At 37.6% G+C, this 22,615-nt stretch overlaps 2 protein-coding genes across 2 annotated transcripts; both read right to left on the bottom strand.

Annotated features, from left to right (window-relative positions):
* Positions 1-747: 747 nt before the first annotated feature.
* LOC115705028 (transcription factor MYB77) lies at positions 748-1,965 on the bottom strand. Its single transcript, XM_030632262.2, has one exon. It carries the CDS (start codon positions 1,704-1,706, stop codon positions 906-908), a length of 801 nt encoding a protein of 266 aa, XP_030488122.2. The 5' UTR covers positions 1,707-1,965; the 3' UTR covers positions 748-905.
* Positions 1,966-20,087: 18,122 nt separating this feature from the next.
* On the bottom strand, positions 20,088-21,318 carry LOC115703614 (transcription factor bHLH51). The gene is made up of 2 exons (XM_030630850.2): positions 20,719-21,318; positions 20,088-20,614 (listed from the first exon to the last, which is right to left on the bottom strand). The coding sequence occupies exons 1-2, from the start codon at positions 21,067-21,069 to the stop codon at positions 20,111-20,113; spliced, it is 855 nt and encodes a 284-aa protein (XP_030486710.1). The 5' UTR covers positions 21,070-21,318; the 3' UTR covers positions 20,088-20,110.
* Positions 21,319-22,615: the final 1,297 nt, after the last annotated feature.

Genomic DNA, 22,615 nt, shown 5'->3' with positions numbered 1-22,615 from the left:
GTCAGGAGAAGGCGATAGAATTGCATTAGTTTTTTCAGAAGAATGAAGGTCATGTAGTAGGTTCGTCAGGGACACGACGAAATTATGTGGGGGAGAATGTGTCGTATTGGCTCATGTCGTATCCATAAGGGGCCATTTTGTAACATGAACATGCCTTGGTGCTTGATCATTAGTCAATCTTGCATTTTGTTTGTAATTTCCTTCACTTGTCAGTAAAGCTAAAATCATATTTGAAACTGGAAATCTCTTGAAACCCCATCAAGCTCTTTAGGGGGAGTGATCTGGTGACTTATGAAGCACCTTGTCACTAGCATGATAGGGCTCCAATTGTGTACTCCCTTGCCAAATCAACTCAATATATTAATAAAACGACATTTATCTATACTTCCAAATGTATGCTTCTATTTTGTCTATCCAATGCCTATTTGTTATCTTTATTGGATTATTAAGTCATTTGTCTATGTGTTTACTTGTGAGTTGTGTGAGATTGATCTTTTATAATGATTTATGTTGTGATTGCTCATACTTCATGGTTGCACTGTACATGTGCAAGCACATTTAGACTCACCTGCTAGCTCAAAGTGCCGCACGTCCCCTACTTGGAAATGTCCAAATAACCGGTTCGTGACACTATGCTATGATATTGATACACTTGGAAATTGGTGAAGTGTAATGCCTACTTTATTTTTTTTAGGTCAGACCATAAAGATATATTTGATGGAAAAAAAGAAAAAACTGATCGGAAAATGATCATAAAAACTCGACTAAATTAAATGGCCAATTATCATTACACGCATCAGAAACTGACAAACTGAAAGGAAAAAAAAAAGTGATATTGACAGATAAACTAATGACTCTGGAGAAACAAATTAATTAATAGTAACCTAAATTCTTTACTTAATTAATTATAGAGAGGACCTTTTTTCAACCGAGGCCTGAAGCCCAATTGCAAGCCCATCTTGGGCCCGTAAAGTATCAATGTAATTCTTCACCTCTTTAGAAATCATTCGCTGAATATCTGTAATCCAACACGTTTCTCCGATCTTCGCCGTACACCTCTCCCGATGACCACCACTCGCCGCGAACATCAGCGACTCCTCCTCCCTCTTCAAAACAACGTTGTTTAACTTAACCTCCGCCGCCGACACCGAGCTCTCCCCCGGCGGCGATAGCGTAAGCGAGGTCACGATCCCACCCACTCCTTCGCTATTGATAACATTATTGCTCTCCAACGGCGAAGATCGCAACAAGCACTGCCGCTTCATCGCCGGCTCAGGTTCCGACTCAGAAGATTCCGATCCTCCAACTGACAGGGCCTTCGGAAAAACGGAATCAGAATCAGACGTAAAGGAGGAGGAGGAGAACTTATCTCCGGCGCGGCGGCCTCGGCGGAGAGTGGAATTCCAGTGGTTCTTGATGGCGTTGTCTGTACGGCCTGGGAGGAGTCTGGCTATGGTGGCCCACTTGTTTCCGTGGGCTGCGTGGGCCTGGATGATCATGGAATCTTCTTCTGGCGTAAAAGGACGGTGCTGTACACTCGGGCACAGCTGATTACACCACCTCAATCGGCAAGATTTACCGGAGCGACCAATTATGCCTGTGCTTATTACGGACCAGTTTCGTGGGCCATGTTGTTCCACTAGCTTTTTCAGAGTCTCATCTTCTTGTGGGCTCCACGAACCCTTAATTCGATCCCCACCCTTCATATAACAACACTCTTCTTAAATAATTAGATATAAAAACATCACAAAATAATAATAATAATAACAAAACTTTAATCACTAGTGTTCTTTTTTTTCTTCTTCTTCTTCTTACATATTGGGAGGAAGTGGTTTTTAATTTGTATATATATATTAGTACAAGTAGTACTTGCATTCGATTAATTATGAACTAACTTATAAAAATATTGGAGGAGAGGGTCGTTGGCATGAACCGCAAAACCGCTATTTTCTATAACGACTCTCTTTTCTGGTTACACAACGCGTTTGATTCTGTTCTTATTATTATTATTATTATTATTTATGATAATATGTACCCTCAACTTTTCTCTCTGCATGATCTTTGGGGGAGTTTTTATTGATTAAAAACTAGTGCTGTTTATTTTTCTTATTAATTATTATTATAATTTTAATTAAAAATCTAAGGAGGTTGTAACTACCCCTCCTTATATTCCACATCCCAACTGATATATCTATCGAAATATAACGGCTAACCTATGATGGTTAGGTTTATTACATAATCAAAGGCCTTCATTCATCACTAATAAACGGTTATCATCATGACGATTTCAGTTTGCATGAAGCTATAGCCTATAAGTTGATCATATCATAATATAACCATTTTTTTTTCCATATAACCAATAATATACACATATTTATATACCAGTACTACGTACTCAGTACTCTCATCACATTATTGGGATATAAATATGGGGATATGATTTTATCCCGTTATTATAGACTTTCACGGATTGTAATCCGTAATGTACGGTAGCCGTCAGATAAGGAAGTTATTTGATCTGACGGCTGAGATTGATCTATGGGTAATTAGAATTAAAAAGTAGAAACGTACTCTGAGATCTAACATACCACAGAATACATTCCGTAAAAGTATAACACCATAAAATCATATCCCTATAAATATGTGTCTATATTATTGGTTATAAAAAAAAAAAATTTGATGGTAGCTCATATACATGAATAACTTGATAATATTTTTTTTTTTTTTTTGATTAAGAGTCGCGAAAGCGAAGCAAAACAAACCCCCACAGAACAGGGGAGAAGCAAGGAACAAACGTTCAAAAGAGAATACAAACCAGTAGGAAAACTAACTAAAAACCGAAACAACACTAAAAAAAAGGAAGGAACTAAGCTAAGTTAACGAGTGGCCATCCGTATCCCAAGGATACAGGGAACCACCAAAATTGGCCAAATCGAAGTTGCCAAACACTCTGTTTCGATTTGCCCATCGGGCCGCTTCATGGGCTACACCATTACAATTCCTTTGGATCCAATTAGCCTCCCACAGGTTAAGTGAGGCTGCTGCACAATGAAATCTTTCAAGAAGGCTTTGTATGTTGTGATGCTGAGTGCTTGTAGAGGATCGGTTACTCTGAAGTGCATCAATTGCGTTCTTTGAGTCACTTTGGAATATGACATTGCTGTATCCCATAGAACTCGCTAATTCTGCTCCTTTAACTAAAGCAAACATTTCCCCTGCAAGAGAGTCCCTGTAGTAGCATTGAAATGTGTGGATTTTAATCGTTTGGCCTTTGTCATTCCTAAAGATTGCTGCTCCTACCGCATCATTGTTTCCCAGAGAAATATCTGTGTTACACATTAGCCAACCAGGAGGAGGAGGGAGCCAGCATAACTGGCTGTTGCAGAAACCATCTTGCACGGCAGTTAGCTCCCTAATTCGACGATTTATGTGGCTGATCGCGACTGGTATCGGGTCTTGAATATGATCATGCGTGAATTTATTCCTAATTCTCCAAATTTCTGCAAATATAGCAGCAGCCCCTCCCAGGAAAAGGTGAAAATGCATTCGGTTGGGACGATTATTTTCATCAGAGAACCATGCTAGCCACTCGTCCCAGCTTGAAGTCGTGAGAGAATCAGTCCGTACTTGCCACAAACAGCCAAACCAAATTGCTCTCGCGAAAGCACAGCTCCAAAGTAAATGAATCGAATTCTCATCACCCAAATTACAGAGGGGGCATAGGATTGAGTCCATGTTAAATACCATACTTAGTCTGGCTCTAGTGAGAAGACTATTAGATAGAATTTTCCACCAGAGCATCTTGAGTCGGTTGTGGATCCGTGCACCCCAGAGAGTTCTCCATTTAGCATAATCAGGCCTGCTTATGTTAATATTCAAGGATAGTCTATAGGCTGACTTAATAGAAAAATTACCATTCGGTTCTGGTAGCCATAGCCATGAATCTTTGGATTGGTTGTTTGGAAGCGATATGTTGAGTATCCTTTTTGAGTCATCTTCATTAAACCACTTTCTCACTAAGGCATGATCCCATTCATTGTTGTGGATGAAGTTACTCACCATGCTGATGCCACATGTGGCATCAAGTCGAGGGGCCGGTTGGAGACATCCCCCTGGTACCCATGGGTCGAACCATATGGAGGTGTTTCTGCCGTCTCCAATTCTTTTACAAAGGCCTTTTGTGAGTGATGATCTCTCCCTGAGAATTGCCTTCCACATCACTGAATCTTGGCTTTTGATTTCCAAGTCCAAAAAACTCTGGTTCTGCAAGTATCTTTCCTTCATTAGCTTCCCCCACAGACTGTTTTCATCCATAAGAATTTTCCATGCCCATTTCAGTAGGAACGCTTTGTTCGTAGCAATGGTTGACCGGAATCCAAGGCCCCCAGTCACTTTAGGAGTGCACAGTTTTGTCCAAGATACCGTGTGTAACGTTCTCTTTTCATCCGTATCTCCCCACCAAAAGTCCCTAAGGACTCTATCAATTTTGTTGGCAGTTGACACAGGGATAACGTCCGAGGAAGTCACATAATTTGCTAATGCTGAGCCTACTGATTTGATCAAGCATGTCTTACCAGCGCTAGAGAGAAGCTTCGCCTTCCAACCTTGAACACGTTTGAGGACCCTTTCCACTAAGTGGCTCGTGTCCTCAGTTTTTTTGATTGATCGGAAGAGTGGTAGACCAAGATATGTAGCTTTGTTGTTCATTCTTTTCATGCCCAACAGTTGGGAAATAGATTGAGCTTTTCTTGGGCTAACACCTTTAGAGAAGAAAATGGACGACTTGAGACCATTTACTGCTTGTCCTGACCACTCGCAGTACGAGTTTAGGCAGTCGCGAAATGCTTTAGCTTCTTTCATGGAGGCTTGTCCAAAAAGGATAATGTCATCTGCGAACATGAGATGCGTGATGGCCGAACCTCTTCTCGAAAGTTTGAATCCTTTTAGCAACCCAGCCTCTTCTTTTGAAAGGAGTAGCCTTGATAAGGTCTCAGCTGCAAGTATGAATAACGATGGGGAGAGCGGGTCTCCCTGTCTTAAACCTTGCTCTGGAGAGAATTTTCCCACAATGGATCCATTGAGCAACACTTTGATTGTTGAGACCGAGATACACTTCTTTATCCAATCAATGAACATGCTTGGGAATCCCATCATACCAAGAACGTGAATGACAAACTCCCAACTCATCTTATCGTAGGCCTTTTCCAAATCAATTTTAATGAGCATGTATCCCCCTTTCCCTTTCCTCTTCTTCATGGAATGAATGATTTCTCGTGCGATCATTGTGTTCTCCGCGATGTGTCGACCTTTAACAAAGGCCGCTTGATTAGGCGAGATGATTCTTTGGAGGAACGGGCGTAATCGGGAGGCAATAATCTTTGATATAATCTTGTAAGTTGTGTTGCACAGCGCGATTGGACGATAATCCGTGACAAGGGAAGGTGAGTCCTTCTTGGGGATGAGGACGATAGAAGTGTCATTTATGTAACTTGGCAATTCATTGTGTTTGAAAAAGTGGGTGATCAGTTGGAAAAGGTCAGGTTGCACCGTGTTCCAATGGTGGTGATAAAAACTTGGTGGGAATCCGTCTGGACCCGGGGCTTTATCATTCCCCATTTCCGAAATCGCCTCTTCCATCTCATTTGTAGAAGGAATAGAGCACATGCTATATCTCTCCCCTGGAGTAACTACTTGTTGGAATAAGTCAGTAGGAATTGGTGATGTACGGTTTGTTGGATTTTTGAAGCTTTCTCTAAATTTGTCAAGAAAGCAGTTGGCTATTCGACTTTGGTCTCTTATCCAGACGCCATCCCGTGAGTCTTTGATGCATTGAATATAGTTTCTTCGACGGCGAACTACGGTTGAGGACATGAAGAATTTAGAGCACATGTCTCCCTCTTGCAACCATTGCACCCTTGATTTTTGTTTCCAGTGTATTTCTTCTCTAAGGAGTGCTTCATTAAGTTGCATTTTGGCTTCTTCGACCGCATGACCATTCAATGGATTCTCCATTTCAGTTTTTTTCAGAATCTCAGTTGCATCTTGAACTTGTTTTTTGACTTCCTTGAATTGGTGTGTATTCCACGTCTTGAGTTTTACACGTGTTGCTTTTAATTTCCTGTTGAAATTGATCATTGGATTGTGGTGGCATTGACTAGCCCAGGCTTCTTTAACCACCCAGCAACACCTTGGGTCTCGCATCCACATGTTCTCATACTTGAAAGAGCGTCTTCTACAGTTTACACCAGCTGTGGTATCAAGTAATAGAGGTCTGTGGTCCGATCCAGTAGCCGAAAGGTGGTTAATGATTGCATTGGGGAAGAGGATTCGCCATTCCGGTGAAGCCAACCCATGATCAAGCCTTGCCCGTTTCACCGCTCCTCCTGATTGGCTGCCATTCCCACCTTTAACCCATGTGAAAGCAGGCCCCAAGTATCCGAGATCGATCAATCCCACTCTTTGAACCATTCGACGAAAGTCGAATGCATATCTAGATGGGTTACTTCGTCGAACATAGTGAAAACATTCCGAGTCCTTCAATGTCCCATTCATATCCCCACAAAGTAGGATTGGGGTATTCGCATTCAGAGCTAATTCCCCCATTTGATTCCAGAACTGTTCTTTGTCATTTCCATTTGGTGGTCCATATGTGCCAAAAAGTTTCCAAACGCAGCCAGGAGGATCCGAAGAGATTTCACCAATGATTAAGAAGCGGCTTGCGAATTGTATATTGCAATTGACTCCTTTCATCCAACATAATCCAAGACCCCCTGCCCTTCCAATAGGAGGGACATAGTGCGATCCTTCGAATTTCATCCTGGTGCAAACTCTGGAGAACTTTGTGTTTGGTAGTCGAACTTCAGACAAAATGACCACCTCGGGGTTGTGTTGACGGACTAGTGCCGTCAATTGGCGAACCGTCGTGGAGTTCCCGAGTCCACGACAGTTCCAAGATAGTATTTTCATGGCGACTGTGGAGACTTTTTTGGGCAAGTCTCCATAGCCCCGAAACAAAAATCCTTCTGCTTGCTGTCATCTTCAACTTGGTTCGTTGTGGTGTCTGTGATTTCGGTGATGATACAACTTGTAGTAGGCCTTGCATTTTTTTCAATTACTACAAAGTGATTATCAAGATTCACAGTTAGATCAAAAGAACTACCTTCCCATTGGCTTAGTATTGACGATCGTTTTCCCGCTCTAGACTTCGATTGTTTCTTTCCTTTGAAAGATTTTGGCGTTGCTGCAAGCTTCGCTTTGTTCTTCGGTGGTCTCCCTCTCCTCTTTGGGGTGCTGGATGCATTGATATCCTCAGGGGTTCTCATAGCAATCCTCCGTCCTCTACTACTCGTGCCTTGTTCTGGCCGAGTCCCAGGAGAAAATCGAGAGGGTAGGGGTTTAGCATTTTGGGTTTCTGATTCCATCTGAGATATATTGCTTTCATTGTTTGGTTGCCTCCATAGGCGTTGTGACTCATTTTTCTTTTTTTGATTAAAAAATTAAAGTTGAAACAATAAAATCCTAAAGATCAGAGCAACTGTGACCGCAACTGCATACTGTTGCAATAGTACGATGAACAGTGACCATGTTGACTTTGTGTTAATCCTTAATTACATTATAAATATGTAGTATTCATACAATTTTGATACTATGAAAAATATATTATTAGAAAACATGCATCTAAAACTTCCTATAAATTAACCTAATCCAATAAAATAAATAAATTAATCGACGATGTGATGTGAGTTCAGTGACTTTTGTGGTCTTATTATTCAACACACACATGAACATGATATATAAATTATATGATGGGATATTACAACATTTTATAGAAAAGTCAAAAAAAGAAAAATGAATAATTTCAATATATCATAATACTTTTCTTCTTGAACATATTATTATTAGAAATATAAATTTTTCAGTTCTTGTTTGTTGGATATTTACCTGTTTGGTTTTGTATATTTTCAATTTATTAAATCATTATAATATATGATATAATTGAATTATTAATTGACGTCAAAAATATTTAAGTTTTTCCGTTTATAACTTAATATTTTAAGTTTTTTTTTTTTTTTTTTGAAATACCTTTCACCACTATTTTTTTAAGTACGCGTGTGCCAAGTTAAATCAAACCATATTTTTTTTTTTTGGTTTTTTAAAATATGGATCATGTCGTGTTGTATCATAAAAATATGGGATCATGTCATGTCGGTAGACTAGGTATTTTTTGTGATATGCTCGAATTTATGGTGTGCTTTCACTGCTACTGTTAACGTAGATTTTCGTTAATCAAATTTGAGCCTCAGGGTAATAATTCCACACAAAAAAAAAACAAATAGAAAAATAAAAAATGAACACAGGGTTTTTTACATGGTTTTGCAGTTAAAATTTCGCATAGTCCACGAGTCAATCTTATTTAGATTTTTGAGTATTTTTTTTTAAAACATCTTTCATATGAGTTTTTTCGTCCCTTTTTGAGATTGTTTGCCACTATTTATAATTACATAGTGGGCAATTAATTACAAAGTTGGCCGAAATAATTTTACAGCAATCATTCCTAAAATCGTGGGATTTGATTACATGTTTTGTATCATAAACGCGGTTTATGATTTTAAAAATCATATAGCTGTGATTTTCCCGCTTTTACTGGGTTAGAATATTGTGTATTAAACACGACTTCAATTGGTGAATCTTGAGATGTCTCGACAGAAACTTGATTATAATGATCCCAATAGCGAGCTGGGACCATTCTTCTTTTGGAGGTCGACAATGCATGTCTTATGTCGATCGCGGGTATAAAGAAATCTTCTGACTTGCTAGGGTTATGAGCCTCGCTCCTGTTAGTTGAATGAAGATATAGGAAGTCTTCTCACAGCGAGATGGTTATCTCGCATACTTGTTCTTCGAGCAAATCTGACTTTTACATTTAGTTTGCTTATTGCAAGCTAAGGTATGCGTCAATTTTCTCTGGTGCCTCGCGATTCACCTTTAGCGACATATGCAGGTTTCTCGCTAATATACTAAGTGCCAGTTTGTACATTGATTCCTCGCCTAAGACCTTACAGTCAGTGGGTTACAAATATACTCTGATACTTATGTAATTAATGAGTTATTCCATAAAAAGATATCGCATCGATTCACATTTCTTTTATCATGACACGTGTCCTCCAACCAAATTTTGGGTATAACGATTGCCCCTTAAAAAATTCTTTTTTAGTAAAAAGAGCTTCTTAATAATTACAGATGGCATTTTCGTTAGGATCTTAGAAAAAAAATGCTCCAGCATCTTACTAAAGTAAGTTGCTTGCACTAGAGTAAGTAAATTACTAGGCATACCACAAGCCATAGGTTTAGATAATCTCAAACCTATGATAATAAGATCGGAAAGTTTTGTTAAGTCCATTGAATAGACTTATTATCAAAAAATTTCCTTCTTGTCCTTGTAATAAAAAACTTTTGGTTACTCCATATGAATAGTTTTAACCATAGTTCTCTTAGCTTTGCTTCTTAGTTCCTTATTCTAACTATCCATTACTTGTTTAAACTAATAATGGATTTTATCACAAGTGTCTTCCATGCCATAATAGGGTTTGTTCCTTGAAACCCTTCCACTATAACAAGGTACTGTGACTTTCTATCTAGGAACATTAATGGTATTGACCTCATCGGTTGTGTTAAGACAACAGAGGCAATGGGACCATCTTATATAGAATATGATGATAGAACACTTTGGAATAAAAATATCTCCTCCTATTTTACTTTCAGATTTAGTCATATTCTTAGAAAATTAGTATTTGTTGAAACAAACACTATCTTATCTTAATGACCATAGGATGTCCACCCCTAATCACATTAGAATAGCTATCAAACTTGCAAACGTAAGTTAATAATTCTAGCTTTTCTTATGTTCACAATCAGGACATCCATGATTCTAGTAATGGTATACACTAAGTATATAACAATTCCATCATTTTGAAGTTTTCTTATCACTAGGGTATTTCTCTAGAAGGACTTAGGCAGCTACCAGTAACTAATCATAAATCTTTCACTTTCATCAATATGTAATCTGGATTTCTAAGGAGGTAAGTTTGAATACTATTAAAAGTTAAACTTAATGATCTTTGAACTGCATAACCAAATATTTTTCCACCCCTATCAATTCGCAAGATCTTTAACCACTTACCTTAATATCTTTTCAACAGTGCTAGAAATTCATAAAAATTTTTAAACATTTAAAATTTCTTTGTATAAGGTAAAATATAGAGTGATCGTTGTTGAGAATTTAACGATAACTCATATCCAACCCTATATGTACACCCATATGTTTGAATACAGATGATCCTACTTTTAAGTGGATATAGGCATATTTTCTCTTTACAGAGACTGATCTTGTCAAAACTACTATGAACAAGATACGAATGCCATAGATATATTATTATGGTTATGTCTTTTGATAACTTAGGTCTAGTTACAACAAAGAGTTCTTAGAATAGTTCAAGTAGATTCTGGTCATAGAATACAAATCTCATAATCCATAGATTAACATACAGTTCAGATCCATTGTAGAAAATTGATATTGACAACTTGTGAAAGTTATATTGTACTATCCAATGTATTCTGGAAACTGAAATTTAAAATATCTATTTGGAATCTAAAATTAATTCAAAGACTTAGATTTATACTAAATATATCTTGAGTTTTATTCTAGCTTGGACCACCACTACTTATCTAACTATAAGCTTAAGTTGCCTTTAGCAAGCATATACAAGTAGAAGATTTTCTAAGATCGAGGATTTATATCATTTCAAGATAGAATATCTAGAATATAGTCATCTGCGCCACTCAATTTTATAGAAGAAAATAGAGTGACATTGTTGTCTAGATTTTTATAAGCTTGACACGTAGATCCTAATCTAGAAAGGCTAAGTATAATAAGTAGCCAGTTAACTCTCTTGAACACTATTCAGGGAAGATAGGGGCCTTATCTCATGGATAGGGCCTCTTTGATAGGAACTCCCCCACAAGGTAGCGATGCGAGAGACATCCATGGCTAGAAGTCTCTCGTAACCCTAGGAATTGAAGCCAACTACTCTCGCAGGACTTAAGTCAAAGGCTTCTGTAAAAGGGTATGAATTTCTCGTCAAGTGCCCAAGAGTGTCTTGCAAAACATCTAGCTGGCTATATCCTCATTTCGTGGAGGCTCTGCTTGTACATGTCAGACTACGGACTTAGTAGCCTGGCTTTTTTAGGTACAGCATCAGGATTTGTCCCCCACGATATGCCATAGTACAGAGCATGCGCGCCCAATCATACTAGCCTAAATAATTCAACGACCATTGATAAGAGAAATTCAAAAAGGAAGACACTGGGACGACATGTGTATGATGCCCAGTCTGTACAATCTGACACCCTTAAATGCCATGTGATAAAACAGCCACCTACCAGATCAATGGTCAGATCTGCTCTAAATGTGATCAACCTAGCCAGCACACGAAAGAAAGCTGGCCTATAAATACCCTCGCACTCCATAGGAAAAGGGGAGGATATTTTTAAAATGACTCTCTCGAGACAAAAAAAGAACATTATATACTACTTACATAAAACTCTACGAAAATTCCTACTAAGCTTCTTCTTATTCAAGAAGAACGAGAGGAAAAAAGAGTTTTAGTCCATTATATACAATTCTTCTATATGAACAGGGGCCGACCTGAGGTCAGAGGTGTGTTGGTCAAGGGTGTTGTTGAAAGTGAAGGCCTACGCCCCTGTCCAGACAAAGAAAATGAAGAAAGTGAACGTGTGTGGTCTTAAAGTCCTCACAGTACCCATACGTCTTTATAAAAGCTCAGATCTGGCCAGCCAACTCTTTGAGGAGAAGGTAGACCGCCAGTATCCTCAATCCGGAGTCCCCCATTGTCCAATAAGGCATGACCACGCAGAAGCAACGAGGTGTGAGAGATGTTGGGGCCAGGTGAAGAAGCTAAGACCAGTTACGATTGTTAGCCCAAGATATGTTTCCAAGAGGGGGGGTGAATTGGAAATTTATACTAATTTCGGTAAATCAAAACTTTTAACACAAAATTAAGCAATTAGCCACTTAATCAAATAAAAGCAAGTAATATGGCAAGCAATATATTATGACAAATAATCAAACTTGTAAAATAAAGAGTTTAAGGATTAGAAGATGCAAACTCTTGATTTTTACAAGGTTCGGTAGAACTATGCCACCTACGTCCTTGGTCTTCAAAGCTATGGACCTAGCTTTGAGTTCCAATATCGAGCCAAGTTAACGGACTTGACTAACCCTTACAACCGGGGAATTTTTCACCAAGGTTTTTCCCAAACCTCTCACAATAGTTTTCTTCCAAGGACTATCAACCTCGCCGGATTGTTGAAGTGCCAATCTCACTTTTCTCGGGTTGTTTACAAAATCGGTGTCAACCTCACCTACAACCGAGTTGTTTTTCTACCGGTGCCAACCTCACCTCTCAATACAATGAATATGTAATTTTGAAATACAAAGCAAACTCTCTCTAATAAGATGGAAAACAAAGTAAAATCCTAGAGAGAATTGCAAGCACACTAGAGAAGATAAGAACAAGTTTGGCTCAAGTGTGTGTGGTTGGTGTGTTTATGAAAAGATGATAATTCTTTAGTTTAGAACACTTAGAATGATATTATATGATGAATAGAAGCTCAACCAACCTACATTTTTGAGTGAAAAACGAGTTTATATAGTGTAGGAATGAAAACTAGCCGTTTATAGCCGTTAGCACATTTTTCGAGGCCACTTCAGCCGTGATCCGGAATTCCGGATTGGTTACAACCGGAATTCCGGTTGGCAACCGGAATTCCGGATGGGAACCGGAATTCCAGATGCAAAAGGTTCATTTTTTTCGAACTAAAACGTGCATAACTTTTTACTCGTTTATCCGATTTCAAAAATTCCAGTTGTGTTCTCTTAGTTAAATGATATGTGATCTTAAAAATCAATTTAGAAAATTTAGATATCATTTTTTGTGAAATAACTTGTCGCACAAGTTAGTGAGCCAAACTTTTGAACTTATAAATCCTAGTGTACTATGCAAAACACTTTAACAAGACTAAAGCAAATTTATACCATTTTATTTTGAGTAGTCTTGATGTAGATGAGCCTCCTATCTTGATTTGCATGTTTTTGATCCCATGTTGAATTTTCCCGAGAGTTGACTTTTGACTTTGACTTTGACTTTCGGGTTGACTTTTGACTTTGAGCTTTTTGAAGACCTCTTTTGAATAGGGTCTTGACTTGTTGATCCCTTGATGAATCTTTTGCTCTTATGAAGTATGAAGTAGTTTATATACTTGTTGAATCTACTTCTTTGATTATGTTTGACTTTACCGAGCAAATATAGATACTCTGTGAACTTGCTTGCAAAATGATCAAGAAAAGATTAGTAACAAATAATAATCAAATATTTGTTTATCATCAAAATAAATGAGTGAATGACTTTTGGTCAACAACGATGATGATGAATAACTTACGAAGGGTTATCAAATATAACAACCTCATCCAGCTCACGACTTTGGTCCCTTAAACATGAATCCCAGCACCGGTGTTGCGCTAGGGTCAGATCCATTACCGACAACTACTTCCACTGCCTTTTGGCTGAGCTGTGAAGTTGATCAAAAATTGACATTAGGATCCTATAATGACGACAGCTGGGAGTTTACCTTTAGTATCACCAACATCTGCTAAGTTTCTAGACATGCTTGGTTATGGTGTTGTTGGTAGGAAGTGTGTTGTTATGGCAAATCACTTCTGGTGAAGGTTATTGACAAGGATTCCTGTCATTTCTATGTAACTATCACTATTGAAGTTACATCCAAGAAAGTAACTCGAGACAATATAAACCAGTCAAGAAATATCTATCAGAGTAACGCTTACTCTGCTTGTAGTCTGAGTCTTTGCCTTGAGAACTACTAGGTACCTTGGGGATACCCTGAGTGACAGACTGCCCAGGAAATCCTAGGGGAAACTAAGTCGTGCACGTCTCCTGAGGCTTTCCAGAGCGCGGGAGGCGCAGGCACGTGGTTTTTCCTATGTGAAAGATCACTCGGGGTATGACACGTCTTCAACCCTCCTTCCCAGAAGGGAAGGACTGCTTGAAGTCTGTCGCATGCCCAGTGATGTTTCACCCTTTGGTCTTTTAAAGAAAAGTCATTGCTTGAATTTTTATGAACCTTTAGCCTTTCCTCGCGGAAGCTAAAGTCTGCCACATAAAAGTTTAACATGACTCTTGCATGCACATAGTTTTTCGTGCATGAAAGATCACTGGGGGTATGACACATCTTCAAGCCTCCTTCCCAAAAGAGAAGGATTGCTTGAAGTTTGTCGCATGCCCAGTGATGTTTAACCTTTTGGTCTTTTAAAGCGAAGTCATCGCTTGAATTTTTGTGCAACTTTAGCCTTTCCTCACAGAACCCGAAGTCTGTCACATAAAAATTCAATATGACTCGCATGCACATAGTTTTTCGTACGTGAAAGATCACTGGGGATATGACACATTTTCAACCCTCCTTCCTGGAAGAGAAGGACTGCTTGAAGTTTGTCGCACGCCCAGTGATACCTTTGGTATTTTAAAGCGAAGTCATCACTTGAATTTTTGTGCAACTTTAGCCTTTCCTCGCCGAAGCCGAAGTCTGCCACATGAAAGTTCAACATGACTCTCGTATGCACGTAGTTTTTCGTGCGTGAAAGATCACTGGGGTATGACACGCCTTCAACCCTCCTTCCCGAAAAAGAAGGACTGCTTGAAGTCTGTCGCACACCTAGTAATGTTTCACCCTTTGGTCTTTTAAAGAAAAGTCATTGCTCGAATTTTTGTGCAACTTTAGCCTTTCCTCGCGGAAGCCAAATTCTACCACATAAGTTCAACATGACTCTTGCATGCACGTAGTTTTTCGTGCATGAAAGATCACTGGGGGTATGACACGTTTTTAACCCTCCTTCTCAGATAAGAAAGACTGCTTGAAGTGTGTCGCACACCCAGTGATGTTTCACCATTTGGTCTTTTAAAGCAAAGTCATCACTTGAATTTTTATGCAACTTTAGCCTTTTCTCACGAAAGCCAAAGTCTGCCACATAAAAGTTCAACATGGCTCTCGCATTCACGTAGTTTTTCGTGCATGAAAGATCACTGAGGGTATGACACATCTTCAACCATCTTTCTCGGAAAAGAAAGACTGCTTAAAGTCTGTCGCAAGTCCAGTGATGTTTGACCCTTTGGTCTTTTAAAGTGAAGTCATCGCTTAAATTTTTGTGCAACTTTAGCCTTTCCTCACGCGCGAAAGCCGAAGTCTGCCACATAAAAGTTCAACATGACTCTCGCGTGCACGTAGTTGTTTGTGTGTGAAAGATCACTGGGGGTACGATAGGTCTTCAACTCTCCTTTCTAGAAAAGAAGGACTGGTTGAAGTTTATCGCACGCCAAATGATGTTTCACCTTTTGGTCTTTTAAATCAAAGTCATTGCTCAGATTTTTGTGCAACTTTAGCCTTCCCTCGCGAAAGCCAAAGTCTGCCATATCAAAATTCAACGTGACTCTTGTGTGTCAAAGCAGACCCCAGCCTGGAATAGTTGCTCAAGTTATGGCGCAGGTTTAGCTTTCCTTCAAGGAAACCAAAAGCATGTTGCACAGTTTAAAAGGAATTCCATAGACACCTACACCTTCGCCACGTGGTCTCTATTGTGGCAAAAGTGTACATTCCAAACTTATGGATGGAAATGTTACTTAGAGACCAGCGCGACTTCAACCCTCCCTCTTGGAAGGAGGAACCGCTTAAAGTCTGCCACCCAACTTGGTTTCCACCTACAATTCTAGATATGAAGCCTTGACTTAAATTTTAGTGCAGGAAGGGCTTTTCTCTACGGAAGCCAGGAGACCACTGTCAAATTTAACCTAGCCTCTGTCAACTTTTGGAAAGATTCCCCTCCAAGCGGCCATGGAAGAGAAGGGCACAGTCTGGATGATAGCTTAAGTTATGCCTCCCAAAACAAGGTTTGGCTAAAAAGCACACATCCAGATCCCCTCTTCAGGACCAATAAGTATTACATGTTGGAATTCTAGCAAATGACCGAGAATTTAGAGGAGTTTAAATCTCTCAACTCATTTAGGGGTGATATGCCTAGTCATCGATATGCTTGGTTGACAACTGCAATTTTTTTCACTCACCTTGCCAAAAAAATTAGCACAACATGCATATGCAACCAAAGATAAGAACTATTTTCAAAATTAAAACTGTGTAAATCTAGAGATGAGATGCGTATTCGGCCAAAATTCTTGAAAAGAAAAATTTGCCTGAATCCCTTTCTTATTGATCTCAGTGGAGTTCCTAAAAGTTGTTTGTTAGGTTGTGCAAGAAGCTAAAACTTCATGCTGACAAGGATCGAAGTAAGAGAAATGCCTAAAAATCGATATGGGACAACCGCGGGCATTACTCCTGAAACCTAACTTCGTAAAGGTGCGAGAGCCTGGGAAATGTTAAAAGAGTGAAGGTTCCCCCCTTCCACAAAGGAAATCATCTCTGGGCTAACACTTGGTGAGTGGTTCTCCCGAGCGAGTAATTAGTTAGCAGGAAGAAGTGTTACGGCTCCAGGGATAAGAAGTTTAAGTCCATGGATGATCCCCAAATCGACTAAAAAAGGCAAAAACTAATGGGAAGTTTTAAAGTAGTGGTCATTTGAACCATGTACTTCAAGATGAACCCAGCCCCTAAAAAGTCTAGTAAATCAGAAATAAAGCTCCAGAAGGAAATGGTAAAAGGCCTACTATTATTACAACCAGTCCCGTGGTTAGCACAAAAATTAATTGTCTCCGCGAATCAAAAAGGGTAAAAATAAAAAAAAACCAACAAACAATAAAAGAAGATGGCTATAAGTCTCGGGTGTTTAAGGATGGGCGCTGTTGGACGATTTGAAAAGCTCTCCCCCAGGAAAATTCTCCATGGTCTCACGGTAGAGGTCGTGAACAGCCCTCATTCCTCGAATGAGGCGAGCTTGCTGGGCGTAGTTGGCCTCCAACAGCTGGTTCTCCTTCTTCAAGCTCTAAATTTGAAGCTTGGCCTCAGCAAGTTTGGTGAGAAAGGTGTCATTGACATTGTGCAAGTCGCAATTATTTGCCTTAGCCTGCTTTAGCTTTGTGATCAATGCACCAGTTTCTCCAGCAGCCCTCTCCACCAACAAAGCTACATGTGCAATGTGCAAAGATAAGAAAGCTACGTGCAACATCGAAAGTTAAAGTGAAAAAGTTCAGAGTCTTGCCCCAATCGCTTGTTGTTTGGCAGCATGGGCTAGGGCAAAAGCGTCAATACTGCTGCAAGTTGCCCAAGTCTCTAAGGGCAATTCAGAGGCATTACCAACTACCACGTCAAGGAGCTCTACTACGAAAGGCGTAGCCTCACTCCCCACATTGGGTGCAACATGCTTCTTCAAGGCTTCCATTTCAACCATCAGCCCAGTCGGGGTGGGGACATGGAGACCCTCTGAGACTTTGGTCCTCTTCACGGCCGAAAATAATCCACACTTTCCCTTGCGTCCTTAGGTGGCTCATGTAATTTCTTATCACATCAAAGGTGGACAAGTCAGCTCTTCTCTACCTACCACTCACTTTAGGCTTGTTTTATGGTTTTGATGCAGAGGATCAACTGATAACTCTATTATCAAGTAAACAATTGAAATATACCTAATGGACTACTAATCATGCCCATCACATGACTCCTGCAAATAAAACTATCATTTCATTGTAACTGGAATCTGATTCTTAAGCCTACACACTGCTAAAATCTTCGAAGACCTCCATTGTTGTAGCAAACAATATCCTAATAGAGTGACTTGTGAACTAAGATTCTTTAACGCACTAACCACGTAAAAATCTCAGATCTTAAACTTCTTTATTTAGCTCTATAATAATATATTAATTCAATTGCTGAAAATCTTGGTCAATATTTTGTTACTTTCATTGAGAGCTGAAAGAAATTAAAGATCACACCCTTCGCATTTACAACCAGGGTGATGACGAGAAATACTAAAAAAAAAAAGGTGTTTAGGTCAAAACCAACCAAACAACAGGGGTTGGTGACTCCCTGAACCTTGATATTCCAACAAGAAATGTTAGGAATTGTTAATGTCATCATCTTCAAGAAAACCATCTGAAAGACCAAACTAGATAGGCATAATGGTAGGAAACACGTCATCTAGGATTAGAATGGGAGGTTCCATTCAGACACGTGCAAGATAATTTAGACACCTATACATAGAGGGAGTATGTTTCATTTTCATCATTCCACCAACGATTTCGGTCGGTACAATAGAAATCTTAAGAGACTTGTCAAATTTAGTAGTTCTAAGCGTAGCATTATCCCCTACTGAGGGTGGATAATTTATGGTTATGCGAGACATACCTCCTGTAGAGGTGTTGGCTCTCAAGCCCCGATGTTTGGAATCTATGTTGGGGGTAGCATGACCCGAAAGGTTTATTTTCTTCCTTTCCTTTGTAACGGTCGCCCGTGATGCTGCATAACATAGCCTATTCTCATTAACCTCTCCATGAAGTCACTTACGAAGGGTATTGCTTCTTCGCTCCATGTTTGCAATATAATCTGCGCAAACATCTTCCTTCTCCCTACAAAATAAATAATAATTTTATGCTCTTATAAAATAATATTTCTTTTATTATACTTTTGTTTATCAACTAGATATACAGAATTTGGATTTGTTTAGTTAAATTAATTACATGTATATTCACATAATTATAAGTTTAATAAGAATATATAGATAAAATCATAATTATAGTAACGATATGATAATAAAATATAATTGTGATTATATATTTAAATAAATTATTCTTAATCAGTGCACAAGATTTATATGAGTAAGTAATATTTCTTTTACATGGCCTTAATAAAGTAGATATGATCGAATGTATTTGTTACATTGGATTGGAGCGATATTAATAGCAGATAAGTAAACATACTGTAATTATCTATTCTAAATCATATCATTTACTTAATCATAAATTAATTTAATCTGATTGTATTATTTGAGTTATTTAACTTGTTACTTACCAGCTTACTATAAGGATTATAGCTTATACTCACATCATGAAAACTCAAGAGTGTTGATTATAAAAATAGATATTTATAGTTTCTGTTAGATAGATATATTAATATATAATATCTTTGTTTGATGCATTTGTGGTACAAAGGAAACCAAAAAAAATTGTTTGTATGGACTGAATTTTTCAAAAGTGGAGGTCCCATATGGCCGCAACTTTCTTTCTCCAACTTCCGTGTCACTCATGCTAGCTACTACTCCTGAATTTATGTAAAAATCTTTCCAATTATATAAGGTCTTCCTTTAAGAGATTGATTTTAAAAGGCCCATAAAGATCATCCAAATATATTCGAAATCTACAATTTTGTATATTTATACCACTTTTTTCGAACTACTTCTCTCTTTTTTAAGGAGAGAGATCGACCATTTTCTACCCTTCATTTGTTTTGTCACCATATTAGGTATACACATTGTAGTACTACAAAATTTCCCAATAAATGAAGACAAGGAAGTGCCGGGACCTGTTGATCATATTTATTGGTACAAAGTATTATTAACCTCTGTAAATTATTAATAATGTCGAACCTGTCAAAGATATAATTGAATTGAGTTTACACATTTTTACACTAGTTTTCCACCATTATTTGAACTCTTAATTTATCAAAGTTGCAATTTATTTGAACTCTTCAATTATTTCGTCCAGTTTTCATTGCCTTTGTCATCACCTGAATATTTATTTCAACACTGCAGTTTTCAATGATTATTTTTCTTACTTTTTCATTCTTACTCAAGAAAATAAATAAATATTAATAAATGTCCAATTTCAGAGTACCAATGATGTTGAGATATGAATTATAAGAAGTGGTGGTGCTTTTAACTTTTTAAGTGAGGAAAAATAAGAAAAAGTGGTCACACTGGCACAATGATAATTCTCCTGTCTTTTACGTTTCCACTAAGATTTTATTATTAATTTTATAATACATTGATTTAAATATATATATAAAGAAATAATAAATAGTAAATTTATTGAGGAAAATGAGATGAAGGCAAGAAAAACCTTTGTCTCTTACTCCTAATACGACAAGTTGTAGCCATAGATGATGAAGAAGATATTTTGCTTAAAACTAGTTTAAGAGATTGTTTAAGAGTGTTTATACAAACACTAGTATTACCATGTTCATTATTTTTAGAGCTAAGAATAAGAACACTCTTAATTCTACCACCAATGCTAACTACATCAGCCCTAACTGCTGTGAGGTTTAACCCTTTGAAAACTTGAATAAGCTCAGAGAACAACTCAGGCCTATCCTCACAACAAACAGAGGCCTTTATGTAATTAACGTTGTCACAGTTTTTATTAGCGCCAGCTTCGGAAAGTCTTACGTAGTCTTGATCCGAAAGATTGCTTTCTATGATTATTTCATCAATTTCAGTTGGAACTACTGAATATTTGCTTACTTCCCCTGCTTTTCTCTTGAGTTCTTTCACGTGATCTATCACACTTCCTAATAAAGCTGCCTTATCCATCTTACAAGAAAAAAAAAACAATTAATTAAACACAGTTATTATCAAACAAAGTATTTAATATAAAAAATTGAGAAAAAGGCTTTTTTTTTTTATTATAATTTTACCTTATCAGATTTGGGAATTAGTTTCCTAAGAGTGGTGAGTTGAGCATTGATCCGGTCACGACGTCGTTTCTCAGCTTGGCTATGGCTTTTGGAAGCAGCAGCAGCTTTATCTTCTGGTCCAAAACTACTGTCGTTTGGAAAAGTAGAAGATGAAGAAGAAGAAGGAAACCCACAAAATTGGAAAGCAGAGGAGGTGGCTAGTACATGGTTGTTGTGATGTTCATCATCAAGAGGTAAATGCCAATATGGTACAAGAAACGACTCGTCGTTTTTGTTGTAGTGGGAAAAGTTTTCTCCATTGGGTTGTGGAGAAGAAGAATACTGATGTTGTTGATGATAGAGATTTTCCATACCACAAGAAATAAAGAAAAATTAGTAATAACAATCAAAGTCATGGCAAAAGCTCATTCACAACACAACATATCAATATATCTAGCTAGTGTACTATTACTATTCTCTTGCACTAATAATATAATGTGTGTATGTATGGTAGTGATCTTCACGTTTGATTGTGATTGGTGTAGTATTATATTATCCACAAACCCTTTAAATTTTGTCAAATGAAAAAATTGTGCTTGCTTGGCTTTATTCACCTGTCATTCGGTATGAAAGTTTTTTTTTTTTCAATTTTTTTTTTCTCTTAAAATAAACTTGAACCAAATTTACATAATCAGACCCACAAGTTGTGAAAATTATCGATTGTCCTTCACAGGAGCATTATTAAATCTAATGTTGACTAAAATTTTGGACCCGAAAAACCTAACAGATTCATGGAAGAAGATACAATTGACCCACATGCCTAGAAAATGCATTTCGGGATAATAGGTTGTCCTTCACAGGAGCATTATTAATTCATTCTTTATCTAAAATATGTTCTTTAAACACAATAAATTTTTCTTTTAGTAAAACCCAAATGTAGTATATTTTTTTTGAAAAAAAAAGGTAAAGGATAATGTTTTTCTTTTTAACAAGATCAACAATAATATTAAAACAGCGCAACCCATTACTATTGTAGTTATCCTATAATATGCGAAAAGATTTTACCTTATTCCAAAAGAAATAAAATTGTGATTTCAAAGAAAAAAAATTGTGGGCGGCAGAGCGTATGTTAGATAAGGATGGTACTGAGGTGTAATAATAGGATTGTTCTATTAAAAAAAATCTCAATAAAATTGTGTATTCATTTTTTTCGTTTTTTTGTTCACATTTCTCCAAGTTATGTATTGAACTTCATAGTAAGAACGAACTTATTGATATTGTTTATATACTTTTCTCTAAAGCCAAGCCGAAAAATAAGTTTGCTTTTCAAGGTTAATGTTTATGGGTGAATCTTGAATGAATCCTCCCACAGAAAGAAATAATTAGTTGGAGTTAGGCTAGGGGTTTGGATAAGAGCCATGTAATTTTTTCAAATAAAATTTCACACGAGTCATCTGGTAAGTCGTTGGCATGGTGCCTGCAAAAAAGGCTACTGAATAATAATCTCGATTAATTAACTGTAAGTCGTTGGCATAGTGCCTACAAAAAGCTACTGAGCAATAATCTCGATTAATTATATAGTGACTTGGGATGCCCATTAATTAGGTAATTAGGATTTTTATCCTTCAAACTTTGACATGTACCAAATCATGTTCTTTGAACTTTTAAAGTGGTTAAAAATATCTCTTGAACTATAAAGATTAATGAATTTAACGATTTTTGTCTAATTTCATTCAATTTTACTATTTCATGAATTATTTATGTACTGAAATAGTAAAATTGAATGAAATTAGACAAAAGAGAATTTTTAACGGCCAGAAAAGTTCAGAAGTATGATTTGGTGCATGTTAAAGTTTAGGAGATAAAAATCCTAATTAGGCAGCAATTTTTGCTTTGCTAATTATTTGTCCATTTTCAT

This window comes from Cannabis sativa, chromosome 1, assembly GCF_029168945.1.
Source record: "Cannabis sativa cultivar Pink pepper isolate KNU-18-1 chromosome 1, ASM2916894v1, whole genome shotgun sequence".
NCBI lineage: Eukaryota > Viridiplantae > Streptophyta > Magnoliopsida > Rosales > Cannabaceae > Cannabis > Cannabis sativa.
Note: the sequence above shows the minus strand (reverse complement) of the source record. Positions and strands in the feature narration are given on the sequence as shown.

What these genes read in the sequence shown, in the direction of transcription:
- LOC115705028 (XM_030632262.2), bottom strand. Translation starts at nt 1,706, where the DNA reads ATGAAGGGTGGGGATCGAATTAAGGGTTCGTGGAGCCCACAAGAAGAT.
- LOC115703614 (XM_030630850.2), bottom strand. Translation starts at nt 21,069, where the DNA reads ATGGAAAATCTCTATCATCAACAACATCAGTATTCTTCTTCTCCACAA. An exon ending in TAATTCCCAAATCTGATAAG is followed by an intron (nt 20,615 to 20,718) that starts GTAAAATTATAA and finishes TTTTCTTGTAAG; the next exon opens with ATGGATAAGGCAGCTTTATT.